The sequence below is a fragment of the Thunnus albacares genome, chromosome 9, assembly GCF_914725855.1.
Source record: "Thunnus albacares chromosome 9, fThuAlb1.1, whole genome shotgun sequence".
Taxonomy (NCBI): domain Eukaryota; kingdom Metazoa; phylum Chordata; class Actinopteri; order Scombriformes; family Scombridae; genus Thunnus; species Thunnus albacares.
In genome coordinates, this window is record NC_058114.1 from 10,318,246 (window position 1) to 10,345,262 (window position 27,017).

General features: G+C 40.4%; 1 protein-coding gene across 1 annotated transcript in view; it reads left to right on the forward strand.

The window, feature by feature from the left end:
* cachd1 (cache domain containing 1) overlaps window positions 1–27,017 on the forward strand; it is a 92,645-nt gene that overhangs the window by 58,656 nt on the left and 6,972 nt on the right. Inside the window, exons 5-26 of the mRNA XM_044361645.1 lie at window positions 1,869–1,995; window positions 3,523–3,667; window positions 3,832–4,048; window positions 4,193–4,342; window positions 8,350–8,634; window positions 9,541–9,690; window positions 12,306–12,429; window positions 12,566–12,683; window positions 14,584–14,752; window positions 14,913–15,055; window positions 16,035–16,216; window positions 16,781–16,891; window positions 17,991–18,113; window positions 18,860–18,959; window positions 19,317–19,433; window positions 20,056–20,216; window positions 20,665–20,751; window positions 22,232–22,348; window positions 22,590–22,741; window positions 23,427–23,588; window positions 24,611–24,688; window positions 24,873–24,974. Of these exons, the coding sequence (XP_044217580.1) occupies window positions 1,869–1,995; window positions 3,523–3,667; window positions 3,832–4,048; window positions 4,193–4,342; window positions 8,350–8,634; window positions 9,541–9,690; window positions 12,306–12,429; window positions 12,566–12,683; window positions 14,584–14,752; window positions 14,913–15,055; window positions 16,035–16,216; window positions 16,781–16,891; window positions 17,991–18,113; window positions 18,860–18,959; window positions 19,317–19,433; window positions 20,056–20,216; window positions 20,665–20,751; window positions 22,232–22,348; window positions 22,590–22,741; window positions 23,427–23,588; window positions 24,611–24,688; window positions 24,873–24,974 (3,120 nt within the window). The remainder of the gene's footprint in view (window positions 1–1,868; window positions 1,996–3,522; window positions 3,668–3,831; window positions 4,049–4,192; window positions 4,343–8,349; window positions 8,635–9,540; window positions 9,691–12,305; window positions 12,430–12,565; window positions 12,684–14,583; window positions 14,753–14,912; window positions 15,056–16,034; window positions 16,217–16,780; window positions 16,892–17,990; window positions 18,114–18,859; window positions 18,960–19,316; window positions 19,434–20,055; window positions 20,217–20,664; window positions 20,752–22,231; window positions 22,349–22,589; window positions 22,742–23,426; window positions 23,589–24,610; window positions 24,689–24,872; window positions 24,975–27,017) is intronic.

Sequence of the window (27,017 nt, forward strand, 5' to 3'; positions counted from 1 at the left end):
TCCCTCTCCGTTGTAGCTGTTTGTCTGGTTAAAGGCCCAAAGTTTCTATAATTGTGCCTCCCTCCCCCCATCGCCTCTTTGTGAAAGGCCGTTTTGTGTTGCAGTGAGCGGAAAGGAAGTTGCTGGCTTTGTGATGGGATCTCTGTGAAGATACTGTTGACTCTGTGACCCAGTAAAAATCTGTCTGTTAGTGTTGAGCAAATACAGTTAAGCTCAGTGTCTCTGCAGAGGTTGTAGTTGTTTTAGCTCGGCCTGCAGACACTGTTATGACACACAGATCAAAATCACTGTGGTTTAGTAGCTCATGCTTTTTTTTTTACTTGATTAAACTTATTCTGTGAGAGTACATGTGTATACTGTACTTTATGTCCGGTCACCATAAAATGCTTGCAGGGATGTGAATAGCTGTGAAAAGGCCAGTTACAGAAAAACAACACACGAGACAAGTTAGAATATTTTCTATGCAGCAGCTCACACACATGGTTAATTGAGATCACCTGATTTAAGACAAGACAATGTTTCCACTTCAACCTGCTTTTAGTGCAAATTGTCATTTTGAGCATGAGAAGTTATGTTCCAATCTACATAATGCTGGGATTTAACTAAAGATGCACATAGTTATGTAGGGTTGCAACTAACCATTATTATCATTATTGAAAATGATTATTGTATTGATTGTTTTTATGCTATAAAGAGAGATGAGAACTCCCGCAACACTTGTAGTATGAAGAACAACTTTATTAGTTGACCAACGCATTTCGGCTTGTGGCCTTCATCAGGGTCATCATAAAACGCATTACAAACACCATTTAAATAAAGTAAGTTGGGTATAAAAAAAGGTTTAAAAAAAAATATAAAAGACAACCAATCATATACAAATAGACACATATCAGCCAATGGGACATCTACAAAGATGGGTTGGATATATGGTCATGTGGTTTCAGGCCAATCGTTGTCCAAGAAGGGACATGGGTGACACCATATTTGGTCCCATAACTAGAAAGGTGCAACTAGGGGGTGGTACTTGGGTTCATCCAAAAATGTGCCTATTAGATATGGCATACAGGCTTTTTTTATGCTATGAAATGTTAAAAAAAAAAATAGTGAAAATTTTCATTCACGATTTCTCAGAGTGTCTTCAGTTTTATTGTTTTGTCTAAAATGTTAAGATATTCAGATAGGTATTCACTTCATCATCATATACGACAATGAAAAACAGCTAATCGTATCAAAACAGTTTGTGTCAATCGACTAATCGTAATCAATTAATTGGCGAATTGTTGCAGCTCTACAATTATATCATATGACAATGTGTAATATAATATTCTCAAATGTGTATATATAAATCAAGTTAAGTTCATTGAAGTCCAATATCACATACAGTGTCTCAAAGAGCTTTACAGGATCAAAAGAGCACAGGTTCCTCACCCAGCTCAAGCTGACGGGTAAATAACAAGTAGACAGTAAGACAGAAAGCAAGCAATAGTAATTGTTAACAGTTGAATATCATGATATTAGTCCAGTGCTGAGGGTGACGTACAGACACATGGAATGTGTTTTTTGGACTGATCTTGTCATGTGAGTGTTTTCTCACACAGGAATCACAGTTAACCCCTGACCTCAAAAAAGTCTCCCTCTTGAAAGATGTTTTGAGGCTGTGTGGTTCTCGGCCACATCAAAGGTTGAATCTAAACACAAAGTACTGAACTCCTCAGTCTCCTTCCCAACAGCCTTTCCCATTTCCTCCATCATCCCACCTCTCGCTGGTTTTTCCTATCCTGATCCTCTTCTCCCTTCCTTTCTCTGTCGCTGTCCTTCACTCTTATTAATAATTTTTGCTGTTCCCTCTCTGTCTTTCTCTTTTGCAGTTTTGGCAGACAACCTGAAGTCCAACCCGGGTATAAAATGGCAGTACTTCAGCTCAGAGGAGGGCATCTTCACTGTGTTCCCTGCCCATAAATTCCACTGTAAAGGAAGTTACGAGCACCGCAGCAGGTATAAAGCAACCTTTCTTTACTTTTCATTTGTTTCTCTCTGGTTGTAATCCAGTTGTTCTAATGGGAAAGAGACACAACAACCAAGCTCAAAGTTAACACCATACATACAATTTGTCAACAGATATTACTCACATTACAGAATACCATACCAGAATAAGCTGGCTGAGGTTAAAGCCATAACAACTCATTCCTCCCCACATTGCTCTCACCCTCTCTCCTCCTCCTCTTCCTCCTCCTCATCTTCACCCCTCCTCTATGCCAGTTGCTGTGGGGTGGCCCAGAGGGCATGTTAATGGCATGCTGCCCTCACACACCCTGACCACACATGCCCTTGTCAGGAATGTAGCTCTGTACCATTAAAGCCTGTTGGAATTTCACACCTCCAGTGTTGTGGGTTTTTATGTGACCACCGCTGAAAGACGCCTCTTTCTCTCTCATCTTTTCTTTCTATATTCTTTGTCTCTCCCTTGCTCCCTGAAGCATTTCGCATTGGCTCTCAATTCTATAAAAAAAAAAAAAAAAAAAATCGTGTCTTTCGGTTTTTTTTTTCTGGCTATTTGAGTCAGTGAGCTGGCGTACAGCCATGAGAGAAATGACGTTGCCTGGCTTGTTTCAACTGTGAATGAGGCTTTGTGAGTACATCACTCTGCTTCTCCACCCTGTGTTAGTGTGTCCTTGTCCAGCGGACCACACACACAGGCGCTGACCCTCCGATCCTCCGCACCCCTCTGTGCCCCACACAGCTGATAATGCACATACATTAACAGATACAATGACACACAGATTATAACATATTGAAAATATAGCTCGAAAATAAGTTAGAAGGAAGACTAATGGGGCAACTCATCACTACTCTTCTTGCATTGCTGTGATTACACAAAATAATAGATTTAGACCCGTTATTACACTAACAGCAGGCCAACAGTGAGTCACATAGCTTTTTGTAAATTGACCATGCTGCCAACTAGCCAACAGAGATTGTAAATCTTTGTAACACTCACGGCCCATAATAAAGTCATACTAATACAGAAAGTTAGTTATGTTATTATGACCTTATGAGGCCAGACAAACTACTGAAATCTTATTTTATACCCCAAAACACATGGGTATGAACTGAAAAGTAACAACCCAGTTGTAACTTTTGAAGCTTGAAGGTTTCATATATACTGTAGGTGTAAGATTTGAAACACATGGTTTTGGATTAATAACTCAGCAGTGACAGTATGGAATGGAGAAAGTGTTGAACCTCCACCAAAAATAACATTAGGCTGGTGGGAATCTCTTGTGAAAACTGAGATTCCAGGTTGAGGGAAAGGCTCCTCTGACAAAACTTAATGAGGGAAGGATGAGAATGAAAGACAAAGACACTTACAGGTGTTTTGTTTGCACATGTAAAATACTTTAATCTGTATGTTTATCTGTTAATTTGAGCATTTATTAGCTCTATAAAAATGTCTTAATATTGTCTTAACTGAGGATCATGGTCATGCATGTTCGTGTGTATTCATGTGTGTGTTTCCTGCAGGCCTGTGTATGTGTCTGCAGTGCGTCCCCAGTCTAAACACATCGTAGTGATGGTGGACCACGGAGCGTCGGTAACTGACACCCAATTACAGATTGCCAGGGACTCTGCGCTGGTCATCCTAAACGCCATAGATGAACATGACAAGGTTGGTGAAACAGTCCTTTTTATTAAGAAATATCCATATTTAGAAGTTTACAGGTTTGCAGAACATTCTCAAAAGGAAAAGCGTCTGGAACACCAACTTTTTGATAACATCTGTTACTCCAGCTGTTTTGTTCATTACTCAATCTCATCATCCCTCCTCTCCAGATCTCCATCCTGTCCGTGGCAGAGACAGTTCGCTCCTGTTCTCTGGACCAGTGCTATAAGAGCCTGCTGTCTCCAGCCACCAGCGAGACCAAGAGGAAGATGACCACCTTCATCTCCAACATCAAAGCCTCTGACAGTACCACACAGCACGCAGCGGGCTTCCAGAAGGCCTTCCAGCTGCTCCGCAACACCACCAGCCTCAGCAAGCAGAGTACCAGTAAGAACTACAGAAGAAAAAAATCAGTGAAATTGTGATAACGCTGCACTTTCAGGAATCAGTTTTCTGTGTGCTGCCAGCAATCAGCTCCCCCCTGTTGTTTTAGCTTAATTTCTTTTATTTGTTGTTCCTATCCTCTACCAGCCACAGACATGGTGATCATCTACCTGTCGTCTGGTATCACGTCTCGAGAGTCCTCGGAGCAGGAGAAGAGAGCGACACTCAGTGTGGTCAGAGAGGAGAACAGACACCTCAACAACTCTGTCATGATCCTCACCTACGCTCTCATGAATGGTAGGTCATTCATATTATACATATATTTATTTATTCATTTATTTAAAGAGCCCAAATTGCGTTTTAATAAAGAGAGAGAGAGTAGCATTTTACTTACAATTTGGACTGTTATATAGTTCTGGATCAAAAATGAGAAAGTTTCAAAGTAAAAGCACAAGTGTTTGCAGCTTTTGTATGTGTCTGCTGTTTAAAATAGGCCAAATGAAGTGCGTCAAACGTAGACCGCTTTTTGGCTCTCTACGAGTGTTACATGTTCTCCACTTAAAATGTTGATTTCTTTTCTTGCTCTGCACGTACTGTATCCGGAGCTTCATTCCTGTTTGGCTTTTTCTGGGAGCTGTTTCTGTTTGTTAGATATCCTCTCTCTCTGTTCTTGGATACAATGTGCTCACGAGAAGACTGAAGGTTAGAGAGGTGCTCAGAAACCTCAAAGGCTTTTTGTTTTCAGCGTGGGTGTGTGTTGGTGTGGTGTGTATGCTTCCTTTTCCTCTTTTATTGTCCTTGTCCATCCATCTGTCTCCTCTAATTCCCTCCTCCCTCTGCAACACACACACACACACACACACACACACAAACAATCGCCTCTGCTGTGCATGCATTAGTCCACCATTAATACAAATCATTTTTGCATCAGAGAATGGAAATTAGGTACATCTAAGAGAGGAGAGAGTGAGACTTCAAAGGGTGTACTGCTCACTCTGTGTGTGACTGACAGAGGACCTTGCTCGTTTAAAGAACTCCATGATGAAAAGGATGCAGAAATCTAATGTCCTCTGAGTTTATTAGCATTGCATATCCAAAAAAGCATTTGTTTTGTTGCTGATGCTGTCGCATGCAGCTGAAAGGCCCGCTATGGGTGTGCGTGTCTTATTCCCTGCATCCCCTGCCAAATGTGAAGTGCTGATTGTTCAAGGAGATCAGCAGTCCTTTGGCAGTATAATGCAGAGTTGTGTGTGTGTGTGTGTTTGCACTGATGAGATGCCCACCACCCACCCCAAAGCAGTGTATGGTTACTAGAATAAACTGCTGCCCTGTAAATGACAATGTATTTTCTATTAGTTTCTACCCTACATGTTGAGCCTACTTACTGATTATATTTTGCATACATACCTGTGTTTTTATGTCTCCACACCAGCGACAGCCTTGGCCAGAGGCATTATGTTTTCAGGTTGTCCGTCCATCCGTCTGTCCCGGATGCGATATCTCAGATATCGTCCACTTGGACTCAAGGATGAACTGATTAGAGTTTAGTGGTCAAAGGTCAAAGATTAAGGTCACTTTGACCTCACAAAGCACGTTTTTTGGCCATAACTCAAGAATTCATCCACTAATTATGACAAAGTTTCACACAAATGTCTAATAGGATAAAATTATGAAGTGATGACATTTTATATCCAAAAGGTCAAAGGTTAACATTACTGTGACATCATAATGTTCTGCAAAAACACTTTTCTGGCCATTATTCAACACCATAACTCAGGAACAGAAGGGGAGATTGTCACCATATTTCACATTTGGTCAGATACTGAATTGGTGAATGGGTGCTCACCTTGAAACTGGGGTGAATGTGTAGATCTTCTGTGCTGCCGGGTCGAAGATATGTGTTTGGTGTCCACGTTTTAGAATTTGCAGCAACATCCATATCTGAAGCATCGTCTACTTTCATGGCTACAACGTTGTTTTCTATCAGAATCAGCATTTTGGCCATGAATGTGAACATATACAGGGAAAATACACTTAATACCTTTTATTAAATTCCTTCAAAATCTTCACTACAAATATTATATGAGTCTGGACAGACATGGATGTAAACTGCAACTTGACTGGTTGGCAGTTTGAGTTTTGATTAATCATTTAGTCTATAGAATGACAAAAAACACAGAAAACAGAAAAATGCCCATCACAATTTTCCAGAGCCCAAAATGAAACTGGAATTAAACCATTTATCATCATTTGTTGAGGATTGGTTGTGGATAACTTTTCTTTCATTTAACTGATCCAATAATTGTTTCAGCTCTAGTTTAGATTTGAGAGATTTGAACCCTTCATCATAGATATTTCAAGGTGGTCAACAGCACCAGGTTCGATTTCTCATCAGTTCAGTCCACATTAAGGTAACGTGCGGAGATCCTGACCTCCAAAGACACTTCAGAGTAATGTGTCCGGTCCCTGTTTTGTTTTTAATAACGGACCCTACTAGCACACGCAATGACTATATATGTACAAGCACGAGGGTTACACAATAGTATTTTCATGCTCTTCCACAAATCAACAATTGGTTGATGTAATGCCAAGAAATGTAGCAATGCTGCAGCAAGAGACAGGGAGGAAGAAAACTGGCTGCCAACCTTTTTTTGCACCACAGACCATATTTATAGAACACCAATGGAGGTAGAGGTGGGGTTATGACAGGAAATAAAGCTTAGACTATAAACATGAGTTGTTTGAATATTATTACACAGGTTAGACTTTTTATCTCCCCTAATGCCTCTGAAGTTACTCTCAAACTTGTGTGTTTTGTTTTTTTAATCTTGGCTAGGTAGTTGAAACACTAATAGGAACAGCAGCTCAGACAGATTGAGTAAGTGGGTGATGATGGATTACTTCACATACTGATATGTACTGTAGATGCAGCACAGACTGGCTATACAAAGTTCAACATAATTACCTCTAAAATAGCCTTTAATAGCCCATAAAGTTATGCAATTATTATTCAGCTGTTGTCCAGTTCATATTAATTCCTCACAGTCTGTTGGCAAATTATCTACAACAATGTAGGTCTCAAAATATTCAAAAAAATGGCCTTTGAATATGTTTTTATATGTTTTTTAGGCCTCAAAGATGCACAAAGTATGATTTGGTGAGAAATGCCAACTATAAACAAATCTGTCCGCTCACTGACTCAAAAATTCTGAAGGGTACCCTTTCAGATTACTGAAAGAATACTTTTGGTCTGTGAAGACTATCATATCCATCCTAGAAAGAAGATACTCCCTCAGAAGGTAAACAGAAGGTAAACAGAAACCTGTGCTGTCAGCGAGATTTCTCCCTTGTGCTCGTTTGACATTGCCACCCATGATGACATTGCCCCCCGTCAGTTGCCCAGCGTGATGATTAACAGAGCAGAGCCTTGGCATTAAATAGGGATTCTGCTGTAATCCAGTCAATGATTGGATACTGGCAGACATTCTGCGCTCTATCCTTCCCAATAGGTTATGGGATGCCAAATGGTCCAGGTGACAGCTGTGGGGGCCAGTCATGGTTATTCAGTACCCTCTAAACGACCTTTAGAGGCTTGGAAAGATAAAATCTGAGTCTAATATCTGAAGTGTGCATTAACATCTCGGCTGCAGAGTTTCTTAAAAGTGATGAGGGATTTATTTGTGTCATGATCTCCAAGTTTGACATATGACAGTTGTGTTTGGCAGATTTGAAGGATTGTACAAATAAAGCCTATAGAGATCACAATGCAGAATCACAAGTCAGGGCCTGCATGTTTGAAATATCTCTGAACTGCTGACCATAAATCAGTTTCCTTCTAAAGTCAGTGTGGTGTTGAGTAGTCAAAGCTTGCTGATCCTGTTCTATGCAAGCAATTCACTGCTTGGCCATGTGAACTGCATGAGTTTAATTGTTCTCAACCTCTCATCTCAAGAATCTTGTTGAATCCAGCCCCTGTTTGGTGGCAGGAGTGTAATATCTTTTTCTAACTCCTTGAAAGAATTTCTTTTTTACTGCTAGAGGGGAAAGAGAACAGTGGGAAAACCGCCTTTTATAGTAGGAATTTGAGTCATGTGCTCTTAAGTTAAGAGCTTTCTATTTCCTTCCAAACCCCCCCTTCCCTCCTCTTTTATTTGCACAATTACCCTGTTCAGTAGAGGTTCAGCCATGCCATCAATTACAGTTTTGTTCTTAATATTACTGCTCAATTAAATCAGACAAATTCTGTCATCGTCTCACTCTCTCTTTTCTTAACTCAATCTCTATCTCACTTCTTCCTCCTTCAGAGGGAGTAACAGGTCTGAAGGAGTTGGCCTTCCTGAGGGACCTTGCGGAGCAGAATTCGGTGAAGTATGGCGTCGACCGAACATCTGACCGAGACCGTTCTTCTGTAGCGTCCTCGTCCGGATCAGCAGGAACTTCCATGATGCCAGTGATGAAGGGCAGCATGATGGTGCTGAACCAACTGAGCAACCTGGAGACGACAGTGGGTCGCTTCTACATCAACCTGCCCAACCGCATGATCGACCTGGCCCGTTTCAGCCTGCCCTATGCTGACCCCATGGGAGACGGTGAGTACTCTGGACCCAACTGGATCGAAAAGAACTTCGGTCTGGACTAATTTGATATTTTAGATTATAGCCAAGATCATTGAGGTTTCTATCCATAACAAGTTGCAATGAGTTAAGTCAAAGCGAACTAAATTGACATAAATATAGGGCTGCAACTAACAATTATTGTCATTATTGATTAATCTGATAAATCGATAAATAATTTTGTCTGTAAGATGTCAAAAATAATTTTCTTTAAATGTCTTGTTTTGTCTGACTAACAGTCCCAAAACCCAAAAATATTCAGTTTACTTTCATATATGACGAAAAAAAGCATCAAATCTTCACATCTAAGAAGCTGAATCCAGCAAATATTTGTCATGTTTGCTTATGAGATGATCAAAACAATTATTCCATTATCAAAACAGTTGCTGATTAATTTTCTCTTGATTGACTAATGGACCTATTGTTGCAACTGCATGAATTAATCAGTATTACATTTGGGTTAACGGTAAGAAACACGTAGCCTGATAAACACTCAATTGCAAATACAGTGTGACGTATCCATCCTGCCAACATTTTTTTTCAGTTGACATGAAAACTTCATTAGCAGTTACTTAGAATAGTTAAGTTAATGTTTGTCATGTTTGACTCATCCCTGCTTTTTCAGCCAACAAAACTGTGATTGGCTCGCTTGATTTTTCCATCTGGGGAATCAGCTGTTAATGAGCGTAACATTTGAACCGTTTCGAAGTCTGGAACCAGGCTAATAAACACTTACCAGAAGACAAATGAAACAGTTCAGATGAGTTTATCCAAACTGCATAGATATGAATGATATGATCACAACAGAGCTAAACTGATAACACAAGATGAGCTAACTGAGCTGTTGCATGAACTTCATTCACATCTTTCTTGTTTCTCCAGGCTTTATTATGACTGTGAGCCGGCCGTGTTATTTTGGTAACCTGCTCCTGGGCGTAGTCGGGGTGGATGTGAATTTAGCCTACATCTTGGAGGATGTCACCTACTACCAAGACTCTCTGGCTTCATACACCTTCCTCATTGACAACAAAGGTCAGTCCCATGGAAGACAGGCCATGTGTTAGTAATCCGCTCCAGTGCAAATATTTTTTTTGGAATCAGGACTTTCCCACACATGCACAAACTCATGTTCTTCATCACATAAGAATTAGCAGGGTTATCTACTGCAGAGAAATGGTGCTCTTTTTCCAAATTCCCTTCCATTAATGGTAACTTGCGGTCAGCAAAATGAACAAAATTAGAATTCTAAGCCTTTAACAAAACAAAAAACATACGACCTACATCTCTGCGCCTATTCATAGTATCAATCTTTATTAGTCATAACCATAGAGAAAAGCTCCAAATGGTGGGAAAAGAATGTGTTTTGGTGTTCTTGTTTAACATACAAATGGAATTACACTTTATTTTGTCTGTCTCAACATCTTCCAAAGCCATTATTCCTTATTAGATTTAATTGACATCTTCTTGGTAGCTCTGGCATTTCTTTGGCATTTCATTCTCTCTTGAGCCATGCCTCAGTGCGTTGCCACAGTGCCGGGCGGTAGTGCTCATGTCCGGTCCTGGTTTGTCTTGGCCTCAGCTGAGGTGGTCTTGACTGAAGTGGTGCTGTGCAACAGGTAGGCTGTGCTCTGTTGGCCTGAAGAACTGTGCGATTAATGGACAGGCTTTAGCTAAATGAAACTATAACTACAGATTGGTTCTGTTACTTATACTGAGTAATATTGGCTGGAAAAAAAGGTGACACTGCTCTTGGTGGCATTGTCCTCCCGCCAAGCGACCTGCAAATCTAAGATGAAAATTAGGTATTTAAAAGGAAACTAAAATAAAATGAGAACTAGGTTTTCATTGCATTTATATGGCACACACATAAATATTACTTTTATTGGTATGTCTTTCATAGCAGATCTAAGGGTTTAATTCAGTAATATAGAGGGGGAGGTAAAGCGAGAGTACCTGTCAACTCATAATCCAACCTGACTGTTCAGAAGTTGATCCAAATTCGAGTTGCAGTCCTTCTGTCTCTTCTCTGAAAGCTCACTGCAGCCGTCACCGCCAACACAGGGGCGATTCAGCAGTAAAAACAGACAGTAGGAATGTCAGGAATGTGGAGAGAAGAGTTAGCAAAGTGCATAGAGCTCTGGCTATTTTCACACCTTTGTGCATAACTGTGTCACTGGGTTTTTATCTTTTATCTTTTAAAAATGTCACCCCCTAATGAAAAGACTTCAAATAACCCCAACTGAAACCGAATACTCACCAAGCCCAAACCATAATAAAACTGGGAAAGCATATGTATCTAATTTGACTGGTTCAAAAAAACAACAACAAAACAACCAGACTTAATTTGTGAAGGTTTTTGGTGTGGGCAGTGCCATGCTGTTTGGAGGCAAGAAGGAGGGAGAATTTAAAAAAACAAACTGAAGCTGAAGGTAAAGTTTGGTTGGAGATTTGATGAGGAGCAAGTGAAGAGCAGGTGGGAAGAAGAACATGTGGAGGAGAGGAGATTTTGGAAGGTGGGATAGGGAGAGAGAGGTGGAGGAAAGTTATAAAACATGGGCACAGTTACTGACTCAAATGGTTTGCACGAGTGTTAGCCACCATCAGAATTTTTAAGCAAACCAAAACCCAATTATTGCGAGTGAGTTTTTGCAGCTGTGCGAGTTCCGCTCCTCTGCTGTGCCATTCAAAGAGTCTCTTTTTTTTTCTCTCTCTCTCTCTCTAAAATGTTTGTTATTGTAATAAATATGCCATCAAATTATAGCTTATTACTGCACCGGCCTATTAACGCAGCAACTCGGTAAACATTGACAAATGACTCCTATTAAAGTTATTAGCCGGCATGCAAATCGTCTGCTGCCAATTAGAGTTTAGGTAAATACTCAGCTGACAAGAAGCTTCCGGACCTGAAGCTAAAATAGTAGATGAGTATGTGGGATTTATTTTTGCATGGAAAGCTTGTAGGAATTGTGACTTTTTTTGGAATCTGCTGCTTCTCTGATAAATATAGACCCTCTTTTTCTCACTAAATACACACAATGTTATTAGAACTGAGTAAAAGCACATGGTATTTTGTTTGTTTACTCCCTTGAACACAGATGGGCTTTCAATTCTGTGTTTCTTTAGGGCTTTCTCTCTCCCAGAATGATTACCACTGCTGTTAAGAGCTGTGTTTACTACGGGACTACACTTTCTTATTAGAGAGTACTGTTTGCGACTGAGCGCCTTTGGAACACTTTGAAGGTTATTATTTCTGTTGTGCCGCTCAGTGGAATTTCAGATTTTGGGGGAGAAAGCAGCATTAAACTGCACGGTTCCCTCTTCGGCTGATGCTGTGACTCTGTAGCGAACACAGCGCCGCAGAATCAGATTCAGATGCTGCTGCTGCTTTAACTAGTTGTATTTCACACATATCACTTACGGATATCAGCCACACGTACACACATTTTTATTCTCCATTGATTTATTTTATTTCACACTAGACTGTCAATTTTATGAATTGAAATGAACGTGTCCCTTGTTTGTTAGTGACCACCAATTTATCTGCTGCTGGTTATTGTTTTAATGATGTATGCAGATCCTGTTTTTCTTTGTTTGGTGTAAAAGCACCAATTAATGATGTTGCTGTTGTCAACTGGTTGATTTCCCAGGTTACACCCTGATGCACCCATCACTAACACGACCCTATCTGATGACGGAGCCTCCCCTGCACACAGACATCATCCACTATGAGAACATCCCAGGATTCCCCGCTGTACGACAGAATATCCTCAGGTGAGAAGGGATGAGGAAGACGCCAGCTTCAAAAACCATTTAAAACCAAAATTACCATCAGCCGTAGACATATACCAGTTCATAGCACATTTAATGTGTATTTTATGATTACTCAAAAGCTCTGTATTTCTTGCAGCCTCCCTTTGGGCAGTCAGATCATCGTGGTGCCCGTCAACTCCTCTCTGTCCTGGCACACCAACCGACTCAGGGACAACAGCAAAGACGCGTACAACGTTAGCTACGCCTGGAAGCTGGTAGGTGACGGTGTAGTCGGCTCAACACGTAACATTTTTCCTTCACAGATCAGCATTTAGTTGATGACTTTCTGCTTCACCATTTCACACTTGAAGACACACACAAATAAGCAAGTTTGCATACATTTCAAATCTATTTGAAATAAGAACACATGACTAAGCAGCACACCCAACATCATCATCTTTTTCTTATTGTCTGTGTAATTTTAATGTTTCCCAAAGCAGAAAATAAAGTTAGTTTATAAATCAACTTTAACAATGATGGAGATTATATACCAATAATTGCTTATTTTGTCATTATTTGAATGACAGTAGGCCAGAATAAATATGAGCGAAAGGATTATACCCTTTTAAAACACATCAAGTGCTTTTGTAGTCAGATCAGTGACGAATGATCTTTGGCTCATGAGCCTTTGTCATGACGGGACAAAAACCGTCTCAAATACTCCTCCGCTGACTTAACTTTCTCTCCGTCTCCTCCCTCGCTGTCTATAGCTCGTTATCATTTCTGTATAGCTGTATAAAAACAGTATAGAGATTTATGTTCCCAGCCTTTGTGTCTCCACCAAACCTCCGCCACCTTAAATTAGTCAGTGTAATAAAAACCAAGTGCTCCCACACCCAGAAACTGTCTACGCCTCAAATCTGCTTTTCCTCTCAGGCCCAGAAGTGTCATGTGTTAGGAACAAATGGCAACAGGACAGCAATAACATCACGCCATGTTGACTCTTTTTGCTTTCTGACATTTAGAGTTTTTGGCAGGAGCAAAAATATCGCACTTAATGTAGACATTTCACTTTTGGCCTTTTTTAAAAGCTTTTGACATTTTGTTTTTTTCACACAGGCGCAAGAGTTCAAACACATCACCTTTGCCATGACTTGGACAGCTGTGTCTGGTTTTTAAAATGAATGTTCCAGACCCAGAAAAATGACCTAGAGAGCAACAATCAAGAAGAGACTGTTGTTCCCACGCTGTTTTTTATCCTATATTCAGGGAACTTATCAATGAAACAATCATATTGTCAAATTTTGTACTTTTGACCACAATTATGACAAAATTAGTTCATTTTCTCCTATTTCCTCATGACATGGTTCAGCAACAAGGCCTCATAATTTAAAGACCAGGCTAATCCCGCATGATTTATTTAGAATTGGTGGGGCGATAGCAGTTGTCTTCTGTGGAAGACGCCTGCAGCCCATAAAACACCGACTGTGATGTCTAACACTAAACATAGAGAAAGAGGGGAGATGGAGATGGGGAGTGTGTGTAATGTCATCGTCTCTCCTGCCTCTAGTTTCGACAAAATATGTAGGACTCAAGTGTACAATAACCATCATCAACACCCAGTATGTTATTCATCAGCTTACCCCAGTCACTAAAAGTAAATGTATCGTATTTTAGTGTATGTACTAAACTTGCTTGACTGCATACTGCAGATTCATCTGGAATATGTTCATGTTAAAGTCCCTTCACTAAAAAAAACTTGGATGTTTGGTGTGTGCTCAGTTTGACTCTAGAAGGGGGAAAGATTCTCTGTGCTCACCTTAAATCTGAATTTAAGATGTGCACATATGACCATGATTTTGTCACAACAGAACAATTTTGGATGCTAATCGTAGTCTAAACTTACACAAGTGGGATGTGAAAATTGAAACTTCCAGTGTAGTATCTTGTGTCTAGTAGTTAAACATTTGAGACAAAACATATTTGTATATTCATAGATGTATAATTTTTCAATCAGGGAGTTGAACAAGGTAGTTGAACTTTTTGGGGGGGGAATAACATATCAGACACAAATCATTATTTAAAGCAGAGTACTTTTAAATGTCTTAAAACATATCAGGAGGGGATCTCTAATACAAAGCATAAATTAAGCTCCTTTCCTTTCTTGTCCTCTAGGTCCAGGACACGTCGTTCATCCTGTGCATCGTGTACGTGCAGCCAGAGATCCCAGTAAAGCAGCTGAAGAACCTGAACACCGCTCCAAGCTCCAAGCTCCTCTACCATCGTTTAGACCTGTTGGGTCAGCCCAGCTCCTGCCTGCACTTCAAACAGCTCGCCACCGTCGGTAAGAAAAGCACCCGGTCCACAGACCTCGGCTATGATGTCAAAACGTAGAGTATTAGATTAGTATACGATTACAATACTTATTTTTATCCACAGTCAGCTCTAAAACTTTGATTTAGCACCTCTGACTGTCCCTCTTTCCCTCTCTGTGTTTTTCCCAGAATCTCCCACAGTGATGTTGGCAGCTGGTAGTTTCTCCTCTCCCTACGAGCACCTCAGTCAGCCAGAAACAAAGCGTATGGTGGAGCACTACACCGCCTACCTGAGTGATAACACCAGGCTCATAGCCAACCCAGGCCTCAAGGTACACAAGCATGGGAACACAGTTACAGCTCAGTGCTGAGGCTGGCCTGAAGGCACACACTGTCAAACACAGTATTAATGTTGTTTACCTGACAAACACGTGGCACATAGCCAGCCCTGCGGTCTGGTTACAGACGTGTTCACAAATATTCATATTGAGTAAGTATGTAAAAGCACTTTGACACACAATTAATGTGTCCCAGGAGAGCTCAAGGGATTTTTTTTTTTTTTTACACTTGTGTTTTTAGATGTACTTATTGCTTATAACTTTCCTTCAGTTACTTACAGTATCTGACAAAGATGGTCCAACTTTTCAGGCCACTAATATTAAAACTAATATTCACAAAATTTAAATTAAGCTCTGCATCTTTAAGAAGGGGACAGACCCCCATGTGGCTTTGGCAATCTGTGTGCATTCCTGTCCTGGGGGGAGTAGGGGGTTAGAGTTTGAACTCTAAGCCACAGTCCCAGCTCTCATTCCCAGGCTAGTCTTAAAGGCCTCCTCCAGTGACCTCATCACCTCTTTCAAACGTCGAAGCTTTTCTGAAATGGTCCTGTGATGTGATCTTTCTGAGTGTTTTTCAGGTCTTTAGGAGCAATAGAGATAATTGGTTTTCCGAGCCTTATCATTTGTGATTTCTTGATTATGATTTCTTCATCTTAAACACATCATATTTGATGGAAAATGTGTATGACTGTCTTCAGCAGTAAGACAGTAGAATAATTTCACTTCTGATTGTAAGTTAAGTTTTGAAAGTAGAGGAGTTGAATAGACAGTAGTCACTTTTTATTTCTGTTTTGTTTTTGTGGGTCGACTGGAGGCAGACTTGCCAAAAGTTTTTTGCCAACTTACATTTCAGGCCAACCACAGATTTAATCTCTTACTTTTCTACTCCTTCCCCAATTTCTTTCTTCCTTCCTTCCTCCACCCTCACAATCCCTCCTCTCCCTCTCTCTCTCTCCATCCTTCCCCTCGGCAGTCCTCTGTCAGGAACGAGGTTATGGCGACCAGTCACGTCACGGATGAGTGGATGACACTAATGGAAATGAGTAGCCTCAACTGCTACATTGTGCGGCGTTACATAGCAACGCCCAGTGGGGTGCTCCGGATTTACCCAGGATCATTGATGGACAAAGCCTTCGACCCGACCCGTAGACAATGGTGAGGCATACTTTGGAGGGTGTGAAGGGGGAGGAAGGAGTGTGTGTGTGTGTGTGTGTGTTTTAGGGGAGAACAAGGAGTTATGAGACAGGGTTGGGTAGGTAAGAGTTAAAGTGAAGTGTGTGTGTGTAAACTGTAGGTGCGTGTTGCTTAAAAATGGATCATAATGGTTACTGAGCTGAATCTTGTCTAGCTGTTGATTTGTAATAAACTCTTAAACAGCCAAGAGAATATTAGGCAGGCATAACATTTTTCATCACTGTTTACTCTAAAGATAAAGCGAAGCTGAAATAATAAAGTTAACAGAGAACACATTTTTTTTTTAGTCATGTCCAATTATTCTGGTATGTTCTGTTTTTCTTCGTCCAGTTAGGATGGTTATCAGCACATTTTGTAGAGTACAATCACTGTGAGCACAAGGCTTGTTGGTGATAACCAGTAAATAATTAAAATTTCCACTTCAGCCCTTGGCGAGTGTTTTCAAACCTGCATTGATTGTACATTGTACCACAAACTTTATGAAACACCCCTGCCTCTGACTGTTTCATGTATTGTGTCGTGTAGGTACCAGCATGCGGTGGCTAACCCTGGCCTCATCACCTTCACGGGGCCCTACCTGGATGTGGGTGGGGCAGGTTATGTTGTGACCATCAGTCACACCATCCATGCCTCCAGGTAAGAAGACTGCATGTATTGTTACCACAGTAAACCCCTCTGCTTTATTAGTTTATTACTGCACAGGGGGATATCTATTTCTACAAGTCACATCTGCTCCTGAATGAGTATCTGAGAAATGATGACTTGTTTAATCATTTCATCATTGCTAATTTTTTTGTGTGAATCTTTACACAGAACCACCAGTGATGAGCGACGATAAATTAAGAGCACTCATTATCAAATGTGGCAGTTGCATGATTATTATGATCCAAGCCATCATTTTAGGCACTTAGGCTTTCAGCCTGGAAGTCACTTCAGTCAGATCTCACTATCTCTGAAGACAGAGGAGAATCTGAAGAAGACATAAGGAGACACCATTTACTATTTTGTTGCAGTGAGAGCATATTCTTCACCCAAATGTACTGGGTTCAGTCCCAGATATCGTCAAGCATCCTCTTCTCGCGTGCTCTTAAGCAAGTCGCTGTATTCCTCCAAACGTCTGGTGTGGACACAAGAAAGCCAAATAACCAAAAGGATAACACACCCTATGCTTTTCCCAATTATCACAGAAATGATTGCAGACTGCTTTCTACATAAACTCTTTTAGTAGAGAATTGGAGGCTTTAAGAAGCATGTAATTGCAGCTGAGATTAAAGTGTTTATGTTTCTAGTTCAGCAAGCTTAAAATGCCACTCACTAGGATAGCCACAACACTGCTTGAAGCAGTGTAACAAGAACTGTTTACCATGGTCCATGCAAATGTACAGTATACAGACAAACAGTGCGTATCGGTGTGTTTGATGAGTCAGGATTAGTTTGTTGTGTACTGGCTCAGTGAGCATATCATTGTGCAGTCTGTCGTTTGTGTAAACAGTAATTCCCAGAGTGTGCAGGTAAATGTGGATTATTGAAGGTGTCTGTAAATGTTGATCTTATCCTGTAAGGTCTGTAGAAAGTAGACTATTGACTTGTAGGATACTTAAGACACAGACACAACAACGGTTTAACAAAGAGGTTTTACTTTTTTACCAGGTCATTTCAATCCCTTCATGCTTCGTTTTTGTGTCTGTCCTTTTCTTCTCCTTATCTTCTTTTCTGTCCTCTCTTCTCTTTCTAGCTCTCAGATGGCCCCTGGTTATGCAGTTGCAGTGATGGGTATAGACTTTACCCTACGCTACTTCTATAAGGTCCTGCTGGACCTGCTGCCCATCTGCAACCAGGACAAGGGCAACAAGATCAGGTAAGACGGTTGGCTTACTTGTCATCTTTTTGAATTTTTTCCCCGATTTGTTCTGTTGTCCTTCTTCATACACATCATTGCTTCCCTCATGCTTGCCCCTGTAATTTCCTTAGAGGGTGACAAAATTTCATTTTTACTGAGCAAGAATTAAACTTGCAGAATAAGAAGAAAAAAGACAGAGGGAAGAAGAGATAAGCTGATTATCATGGGCTGCTGGAGATGTGGCGTTGCTGCTGCCTCAGTCCTACGTACTTTCTCCAGCTTTTATGTCGACCGTTTTGTTTTTTTTTCTCCTCATCCTTTTCTTCCACCCCCTCCTCTCCCAGTCCCCTCTTCTTCCCTTGTCTTCACCTCTCTCTCTCTCTCTCTCTCTCTCTCTCTCTCTCTCTCTCTCTCTCTCTCTCTCTCTCTCTCTCTCTTCACTTCCTTCATCTTCTTTCTGTTGATGTTCAGGGGCCATATAAAACAGGATTAGCCCAAATGGGGGTGTGGGGCAAAGAGGAGCAGTATTTGGCAGAATGTTTAAGGAATAAAGGGAGGTAGAATGGAGCAGTATTTAGCAGATGGATGAGTTGGTTTAGGTACTGGGTAAAAAGAGGGATCCAAAATAATTGTAGTTGATATCGTTTTATGGTAAAACAGGTGTAAGTTAACATTTATTGTTTGATTTAATGCATCCACCCTCAAAGAATTAGCAGTTACTGTCTGCTCTCACTTACATATATTTGTGTCTTTGTGTATCGTAGGTGCTTCATAATGGAGGACAGGGGATACCTGGTAGCACATCCCACTCTCATTGACCCCAAAGGTCATGCCCCTGCAGAGCAACAGCACATCACACACAAGGTAAAGGACCCAGAGACAAATAAATAAATGTAAAAATCACAACCACACAACAACAACAAAAAAAACATCACACATGAATGAAACAATCTGTCTCTTTGACAAGACACAAAACAACACATTAAATATGTCCATAACCAAGGCCAAACGGCCAGAATGATTTTATTGTAGTGTACAACATGCAAGACAAAAAAACATTTGCACCCGCACAAACACACTCATTCTCATCCATAAACAAGCAAACTGTAAACACCCTCTACTTCCTTGCAAGATTTAGTTTGGACTTGTCTAATTAATCTGTCTGATGTTTTATTTCCTTCTTTCATTCATCACTTTGTCCTCATGACTTCTTGATGGCAGGAGCCACTGGTGGCGAATGACATCCTGAACCATCCCAACTTTGTCAAGAAAAACCTGTGTAACAGCTTCAGTGACCGCACCGTGCAGCGCTTCTACAAGTTCAACACCAGCATACTGGTACGTCAGAGATAGAGAAGATAACTGGATGTACGACTGGCTGCAGAAAACAGTTTGAGTCTGATGTGTCTGCTAGTAGACAAACACAGACACACTTGTCAGGGTCCTTCTTAACAATGTGAATATCTGATAGTATAACACTGCCATCTTGTGGCCATGTTTGGTGTTGCAACCATGGAGTATTTCTTATTACTCTGATTATATTAGAACTACTGTGTGTTTTTAGGTAGTTAGAGGGCAGTTTAAAGCCTACAGCCTTACAGTAATGTAAGATTTTTTTTTTCACCATGTAATTATAGTTAAATCCTGGTTACCCTCTCTGACATAACCCCAGAGTTAGAATAATATTATACATTTTTCTAAATACCTCAGGTCCCTTTGTAGATAATGTCATTTGTCTCATTCATTTTTATATTCTCTCTTTATAGATCCAGGATTTTAATTTGTTGTGCTTAATTACAAAGAGGCCCAACCCTTTTTATATTCTGTTGTTTTTTTAAAAAATTTGATTCGCATTCAAAATAGGACCATAAAGATCTTTAAAAACATCTCTTGAACTTCCAGACACCCAGTGGGATACTTTGTTAATCTTGCTCTCTCTCTCTGTCTTTTTCTCTCTCAGGGGGATCTAACCAACCTGGTCCATGGTAGCCATTGTTCTAAGTATCGTCTGACCCGAATCCCCGGCACCAACGCGTTTGCTGGTATCGTCAACGAAACTTGTGACTCTCTGGCGTTCTGCGCCTGCAGCACCGTGGACCGCCTCTGTCTCAACTGCCACAGGTCTCTGCCTCACCCACATACCCACAAGGGTTTCACCTACCTGTTTAGCTCCCAGGCACACAAAAAAATGATGATACTCCTTTTGGGACTCCCTGCAGAATATGTTTTTAATGTTTAGTCTTTTTTCAAGTTCAGAAAAGAATCCTTTTACCTTTAGTTGTGACTTTAAGAGTCAATAATTGTGAATTTTATGTACAATCACATCCTGCCTTTTTATTTGAACAGATACTCAGCTACAAAAAAATGTGTTTAATAATAATAATAATCCATTGTCCTGAAAAGTTGCTCATTCTCTCTGAAGATTTTTACTTTTGCTCTGTCTGATATATGATGTATTTCAGGAAAGCCACATTGTACAGAGCCATTGTTCCATGGTCAATTATGTTTACTATAATAATGAACTATGATGTGAACGTTTCTCAATGAACTTGTAACTTGTGTGTTTTAGAATGGAGCAGAATGAGTGTGAGTGCCCGTGTGAGTGCCCTCTAGAGGTCAACGAGTGTACAGGCAACCTCACCAGTGCTGAAAACAGGTCAGTAGAAGACATTCCTGAGCCACATAATACACTACATTTACATCTATACTTTTCACATTGCTTCTTATATTACATTAAGTGATGTAATATGAAGGCTACATAACTAGTGAATGAGTTTCATTTAGACAGCTTATGATGAAGCCTGATACTTTTTCTGAGGATGTGTGGATTGTTACAGTAGTAGTATCACAAACTACTCGTCCCCATTGTCTCAGAGGTATTTGAGGGTGTTTTGTGTCTAAACAAAGGCCAGAAGCAAGCCAGTCTTATTGTTTTATAACTCAATAAAGCTAGTTCTTAATACTAGGATTTTATATTTAATTAAAACAACCCAAACTCTTTGTTAATTGAAGAATTACCTAAGGATGTACCAGTCTTGGTGTATATGTCAGACAAGACAGTTAGCTGTCAATCACAAACCAGGCAGATACAGTCTCTTCAGGTTGACATTTACAAATCATAAAGAAAGCTAGAAAGGGTGCTGTGAAATAGGTTTTGAACTGTTATTCAGATAAAGACTACCAGCATGTTCTGTACACTATTTTATTAGTTTAGTTTATTGACTCCTGCACTGGAGATATTGGTTATAGATGCTAGATGGATGTCAGTGCATCCCAGTGTCTTGTCATAAGTCAAAGAACATATTCATTGTATGATGTTTATTTAAATAATGAATATAAGTAAATGATTTTGCGGCCTCAACATCAGATGTTTATTATGTGTTATTTCTCAGATAGATTATTTTCTATCATATTGTGTTAGCACTAATGATTGACATTTGTAAATATCATGTCTTTAGTCCTTGTACATGACTGTGGTGTCTTTTAAAAATGCACATCTTTCCAAGCTGGCAAGTCTCTTTCATATTCTTATTGTTATCATTTGAATTGCGGACATGCGTGTGCTGCTGCGTCCAGTGTAAATGTTAGTGGGTGTTTCCTCACTTTTTTTTTCTCTCTCTCTGTATATCTAGCTTGCTCTAGCTGTGTCAGTCTTTTTTTTTTCCTCTACTGTTTTTGCCACTCTGTCTATCATTCACAGTGTCTCTCACATCTCTCTCTCTCTTGTTTCACCCACCTCCTTTCATCAGCCATCAGCAGCCTTTGACAGCGCATCAATGTTTCAAATGCCAGTTCTTCTTTTATTTCAGGAAGACAGGCAATTATCATTTTTCACTGTCAGATTTTTCTCTGTGTTTTGTGTCAAGCAGCATTGATGTTTTTCTTCTTTTTTTTTTTTTTTTTTTTCAGGCTGTTTTGCATAAATTGACAAGTTGAGGACATGACTTTGTGGGCTCATGCTTTTTAATGTCAATTTTACTTTATCTGCTTTTGTCATGTGTAATCATGTTTCATGCTTGGAATTGGATGGATGTTGTCTGCTGAATGTTGTTGTTTGTATTTTTTTTCCAAGAATATGTACCTACGCTTCTCTGTGTTTTTACCTTGTGTGTTTTATGATTGTGTGTGTTGTGCAGAAACCCTAGCTGTGAGGTGCATCAAGAGCCCATCAGTCTGAATGTGATTGATCCCAGTTTGCATGACACCCTGCCCCAGTGTATCAACACCCGCTGCAGCCAGAGATACACCAGCAGGTAAACACGCACAGTTCATAACAACATCATAAATAAACCAACACACCAACCACGAGAACGTTATTAGTACACATTAACAGCACAGTGCCACCCAGTGGTAATGACGAAGAAAGTCACTTTAGAAACATTTTTGCATGTATTTACCCAGAATCTTGACTTACCACTTTGCCAATTTCTGAAAAAGTTTTTTCAAGCGTGTCTTGTTTTGATCATTGTATGTATATTCTGTGTATTGTTTCAGCGACTGTTTCGGTGTGTTGGACTGTGAGTGGTGCATGGTGGACAGAGATGGTAAAACTCATCTAGACAAGCCATACTGTGCCCTGCAGAAGGAGTGTTTCGGGGGCATCGTCGGCGCAAAGAGTCCCTATGTGGATAGCATGGGGCTTCTGGGTGAGTGACATTTGGGTTTGAAAGCACGCTCTACTGAACCATTACCCTAAAGAAATGGTTATTTTAGGCCATCTGTTTGTAACTATGATGGGTTTTTTAAGTCTGAGGTTGAGATAAACGAGCTGAGTCTTTCAAATACTCTGCATCTCTAACAAGTTATATTTAAGAACTGGTAATAAAAGTTTTGTTTTTTTTTAACTTCAGTGCACGTCTAGTTAACATTTTAATCAGGCTTGGTTCCACAGTTATGAGACATTAAAAAAAAGTATAATGTCAGCCAGCAGAGTAAAGAAACAAACAAGCAACAACAAAAGAATTCAGAAGGCACAATGTTTCTGGGTCCTCAGACCAGCAGAGCTGTTACATTTGTAGATCACAGAAAACCAATATTTCAAACGTTTCTGTTGTTTTTCCTCAGTTTTTATATCACTTTTCTCAGAGGGGGATTTGGCCATCTGCCTGCAGTTAGATAACTCTTCCGCAGCAGTTCACACTGATGAGAGAATAGAGGCGAAGTAGAAGAAGCACTAACAGTGCAGCAGGAGTTGAGATCTGACCCTGTGCTGTATGACATAAGCTTGTTGTATTGCCACTTCTTGAGCCATCTGAAATCCTTTATAACTTCATTAAAAAAAACGTCTGATTACCCCTTCCTATCCTTTCATCTTCTCTATTTCTCCTGCAGACGAGGAGGTGGCGTCTCTGAACATGATCAAGAGCGCACCTGTAGGTCCCGTCGCCGGGGGCATCATGGGATGCATCATGGTGTTGGTGCTGGCCGTGTATGCATACAGACACCAGATTCACAGGCGCTCACACCAGCACATGTCACCACTGGCAGCGCAGGGTAAGACTGAAGGATGGACACACATATGTAGAAATGCAGTGTCTACATATTTGTAACTTACAGATAATGACATGAAATTTCATCACTTTTAACTGCTTTTTACAGCACGCTGTCATATATTTTGGCCCAGAAAGTAGAAAAACACTAGATTCTGTTCTGAATTCTGCTTTATGCCTACTGGTTGGCCTGTAGTACTAAAAGAACTACAAGAGCAACAATGAAAACAAATCTGATAACTGTTTGTGTTACCCTTCACATGTTTTTCCTCACATTTCTTTAAGTGTCAAAGAAAGACAGAAAGTTTTAAAGCAGTGTGGCAAATGCTGTTGGAGCTAAACAGCTGACATTAGCGTCACACAGCAGCAGCATCTGCTACATGATTTGTGTAATTACTCAGCGTTATTGACAAAAACATCTAACAAGATTACAGCCTCATTAAAACTCTTCGTCTTAGTCACTTTCAGTCTGATAGTTTGGTAAACAACTTGGAATAGATGGTGGAGCGTGCAGCGTTACGTTATCTCAAGGCATTACACTGAGGAATTGGCTCATAAAAACTGCAATACTCTTAGCTTTGTGTGTGTGTGTGTGTGTGTGTGTGTGTGTGTGTGTGTGTGTGTGCATGGAGGGTATGTTCAATCTCTTCCACAGCTTTAGCTTGTACTGGCAAGACACACAAACATACACGGTTAAAGGCAAGATTAACTTAAATTGCAGTTTTAAGGTGCAACATGTGCACCCTCCCTTTTAGTAAAAACTACACCTTTACACACACACACACACACACACAAAAACGAGCCTTCCTTCTGGCTGCTAAGATCATGTACACGGGTTATTATCTGGGCTGAAGAGCTAATTGGAATATTAACTGTAATCCTCACACACTCCATCTAAAATTAACTGGCCTTTGGGTTGTGGTTTTGGATAAATAAACCATGTTTGTAATACTTCACATATTAGGATAGTAGCATCTATCTCATCTTGGTTTTCTGCTTCTTCCCTCCCACTCTCTTCACCTCCAGAAATGTCAGTGAGAATGTCCAACCTGGATAACGAAAGAGACGAGAGGGATGAAGACAGCCATGAGGACAGAGGAATCAGTAAGTTTTGTTTGATGTCTCATTGATATGAATTAAGTTATATGTAACATAAGCTACCACAAATACAAGGGTTTGAATACTTTGGATTGCACAGTTTTAAACTTGGGTTTACTATTGTACAGCAGGAGTATCTGCTCATTAAACAGAGCCTTTGTGCTGACCTGTGTCCTCTCCTAACTTCCAGTAAGTAACACTCGATTTATTGCCGCGGTGATCGAGAGGCACACTCACACTCCAGAGCGGAGACGGAGGTACTGGGGACGATCGGGGACAGAGAGTGACCATGGTAAGACGTATCCTCTATCTCTCACAAGCACATAGATCAATAGAGGTGGGAGGTTTACAAAAGAAGAACAAGCGTGATGACATTCAATCATGTGGTACATCAGCATTGACAGAAAGCAAAACTGACTTTTCATAGAATTCCTACTACTAAGTAATGTTACGTGGTTCTCTAAAAGGTGAGACCTGGTCTAACTCAACTGAATATACTTAAAAATAACAGTTGAGCTATGTTACCACTGTTTGTTGTCAGAATTTATATGTAATGATGACTGGGTGGACGGTTTTTAGTCAGAACAAGAAGCACCTACAATATCCCTGGGCACTGTTTTATATAAAATTTCCAATAATTGGTCATGAGCTTTCACTTCCTTTCCACGCTCCGGAGGTCAAATGTCCTCATAATCAGCTCTCCATGGAGGCGGTTCTTGCAACTGATCAATTTTTGTTACGTTATTCTTACACAACACTTTGTTCAGGCTAAAATAATCTTTGTGGTAAATGAATCAGTTTTTTTTTTGTTGTTGTTTTTTTTTACACAAAACTGACCTATCCCACACTCCATAAAATAACTGATAACCACCCATGAGTTCTGCTGAGATTTTGCCTCAGGCAGAGACAATATAAGCACAGCTACGTCAATGTAAATATGGAATATTAGTATAAACGCAACCATGCGAGCATCATCACCTACACACACGGCAACGGGCTCTGGAACCAAACTCTCAACGATAGGACTTCGAGCTGTCCACAAAGACAGGGTTTTTGAGTTCACCCTCAAGCACAGGGTGAGGTGTTCAGATGTTCGGGGGGGATCTCGTAAGTAGTAACCACTTCTCCTCTCTGTTGAAAGAAGCCAGTTGAGGTGGTATAGAGCAGGCATTTAATCGGGATACCTCCTGGATGCCCTCCTGAGGAGACCCCCCCGGGTAGACCCAGAACAAGCCGGATGGTGTGCATATCCCACCTGGGAAAGCTTTGGGATCCCCCAGGAAGAGCTGGAAGAGCTGGGTTACGCTTTGCCTGCTCCCACAGTGACCCAGGGCCATAGAAGTGACAAAACATTAAGTTTCTTTTCTCTAAAATGAGGATATTTTACTAACATACATTATAGACCATAAAACCATAACATGATAAAAAGCTACATTAGCTACATTAGCATAAAATTGCATATTTTAGGCTTAGGTATGACCTTTTTTTAACAAGTCTTATTCCTTTTTGAATGCTACAGCACATCCACAGTTAGTTCTCAGATCTTTGGCAGCAGTACAGCTCCTGGCTTGTTCTTTTCATTATATCACAGCTCAGAACCTTGTTTTCTCTCATCTGCAGCTCTGACAGTGTTGCTCATGTTCTCTGTAGCCGTTTGTAGAACTTGCGAGTCTGACATTCGGATGAGTGTGGACGGACAGTTTCACCCACATGGGCTCTTACACCTACATATAGCATCACTTCACTTCCTGGCAATGAGTGTCTCGGTTGCTTGTTGTATAACTGATGATGACAAGGATTGGTATGAAGAGTGGGGAGTGGGCTCAAGTGAAAGAAAGACACAAGTAAGCTGCGTGTTATGTACGATGTTGCTGTTAAACCGCAGAGGATAAAGAGATGTGAGGTGGAGCTGTGAGGACAATGAGAGACTAGATTAGGCTATAAACTGATTTTTAATTTCTTAAACTCTAGTATTGTGTTTTCTGTAGTTCATTGAAGATTATTCACCCCTGCTGCATGACATCTTTTGACAGTACTGATTTAATTTAAGATCTTAAATATCAATGAGATTATTTAACATATTCATAGGAACATTGTGTCAGTCTTTAATCCGGAACATCATTTACAAATGATATCTGCAAATGAGCAGTCTGATAAGTGGACAGGAAAGACACATCACATGTTGTTTAACTGGCATGAGAAAGAAAAAAAAAAACTGAAAATGGAGGACAAGTGGTGAGATGTAGAAATGCAAAAATGATGAAAGAGGGGAAATAGGAGTGAAACGCAAGGGCAAGAGGACAGGGACAGAGAGGAAGATGAGTTTGAAATAATG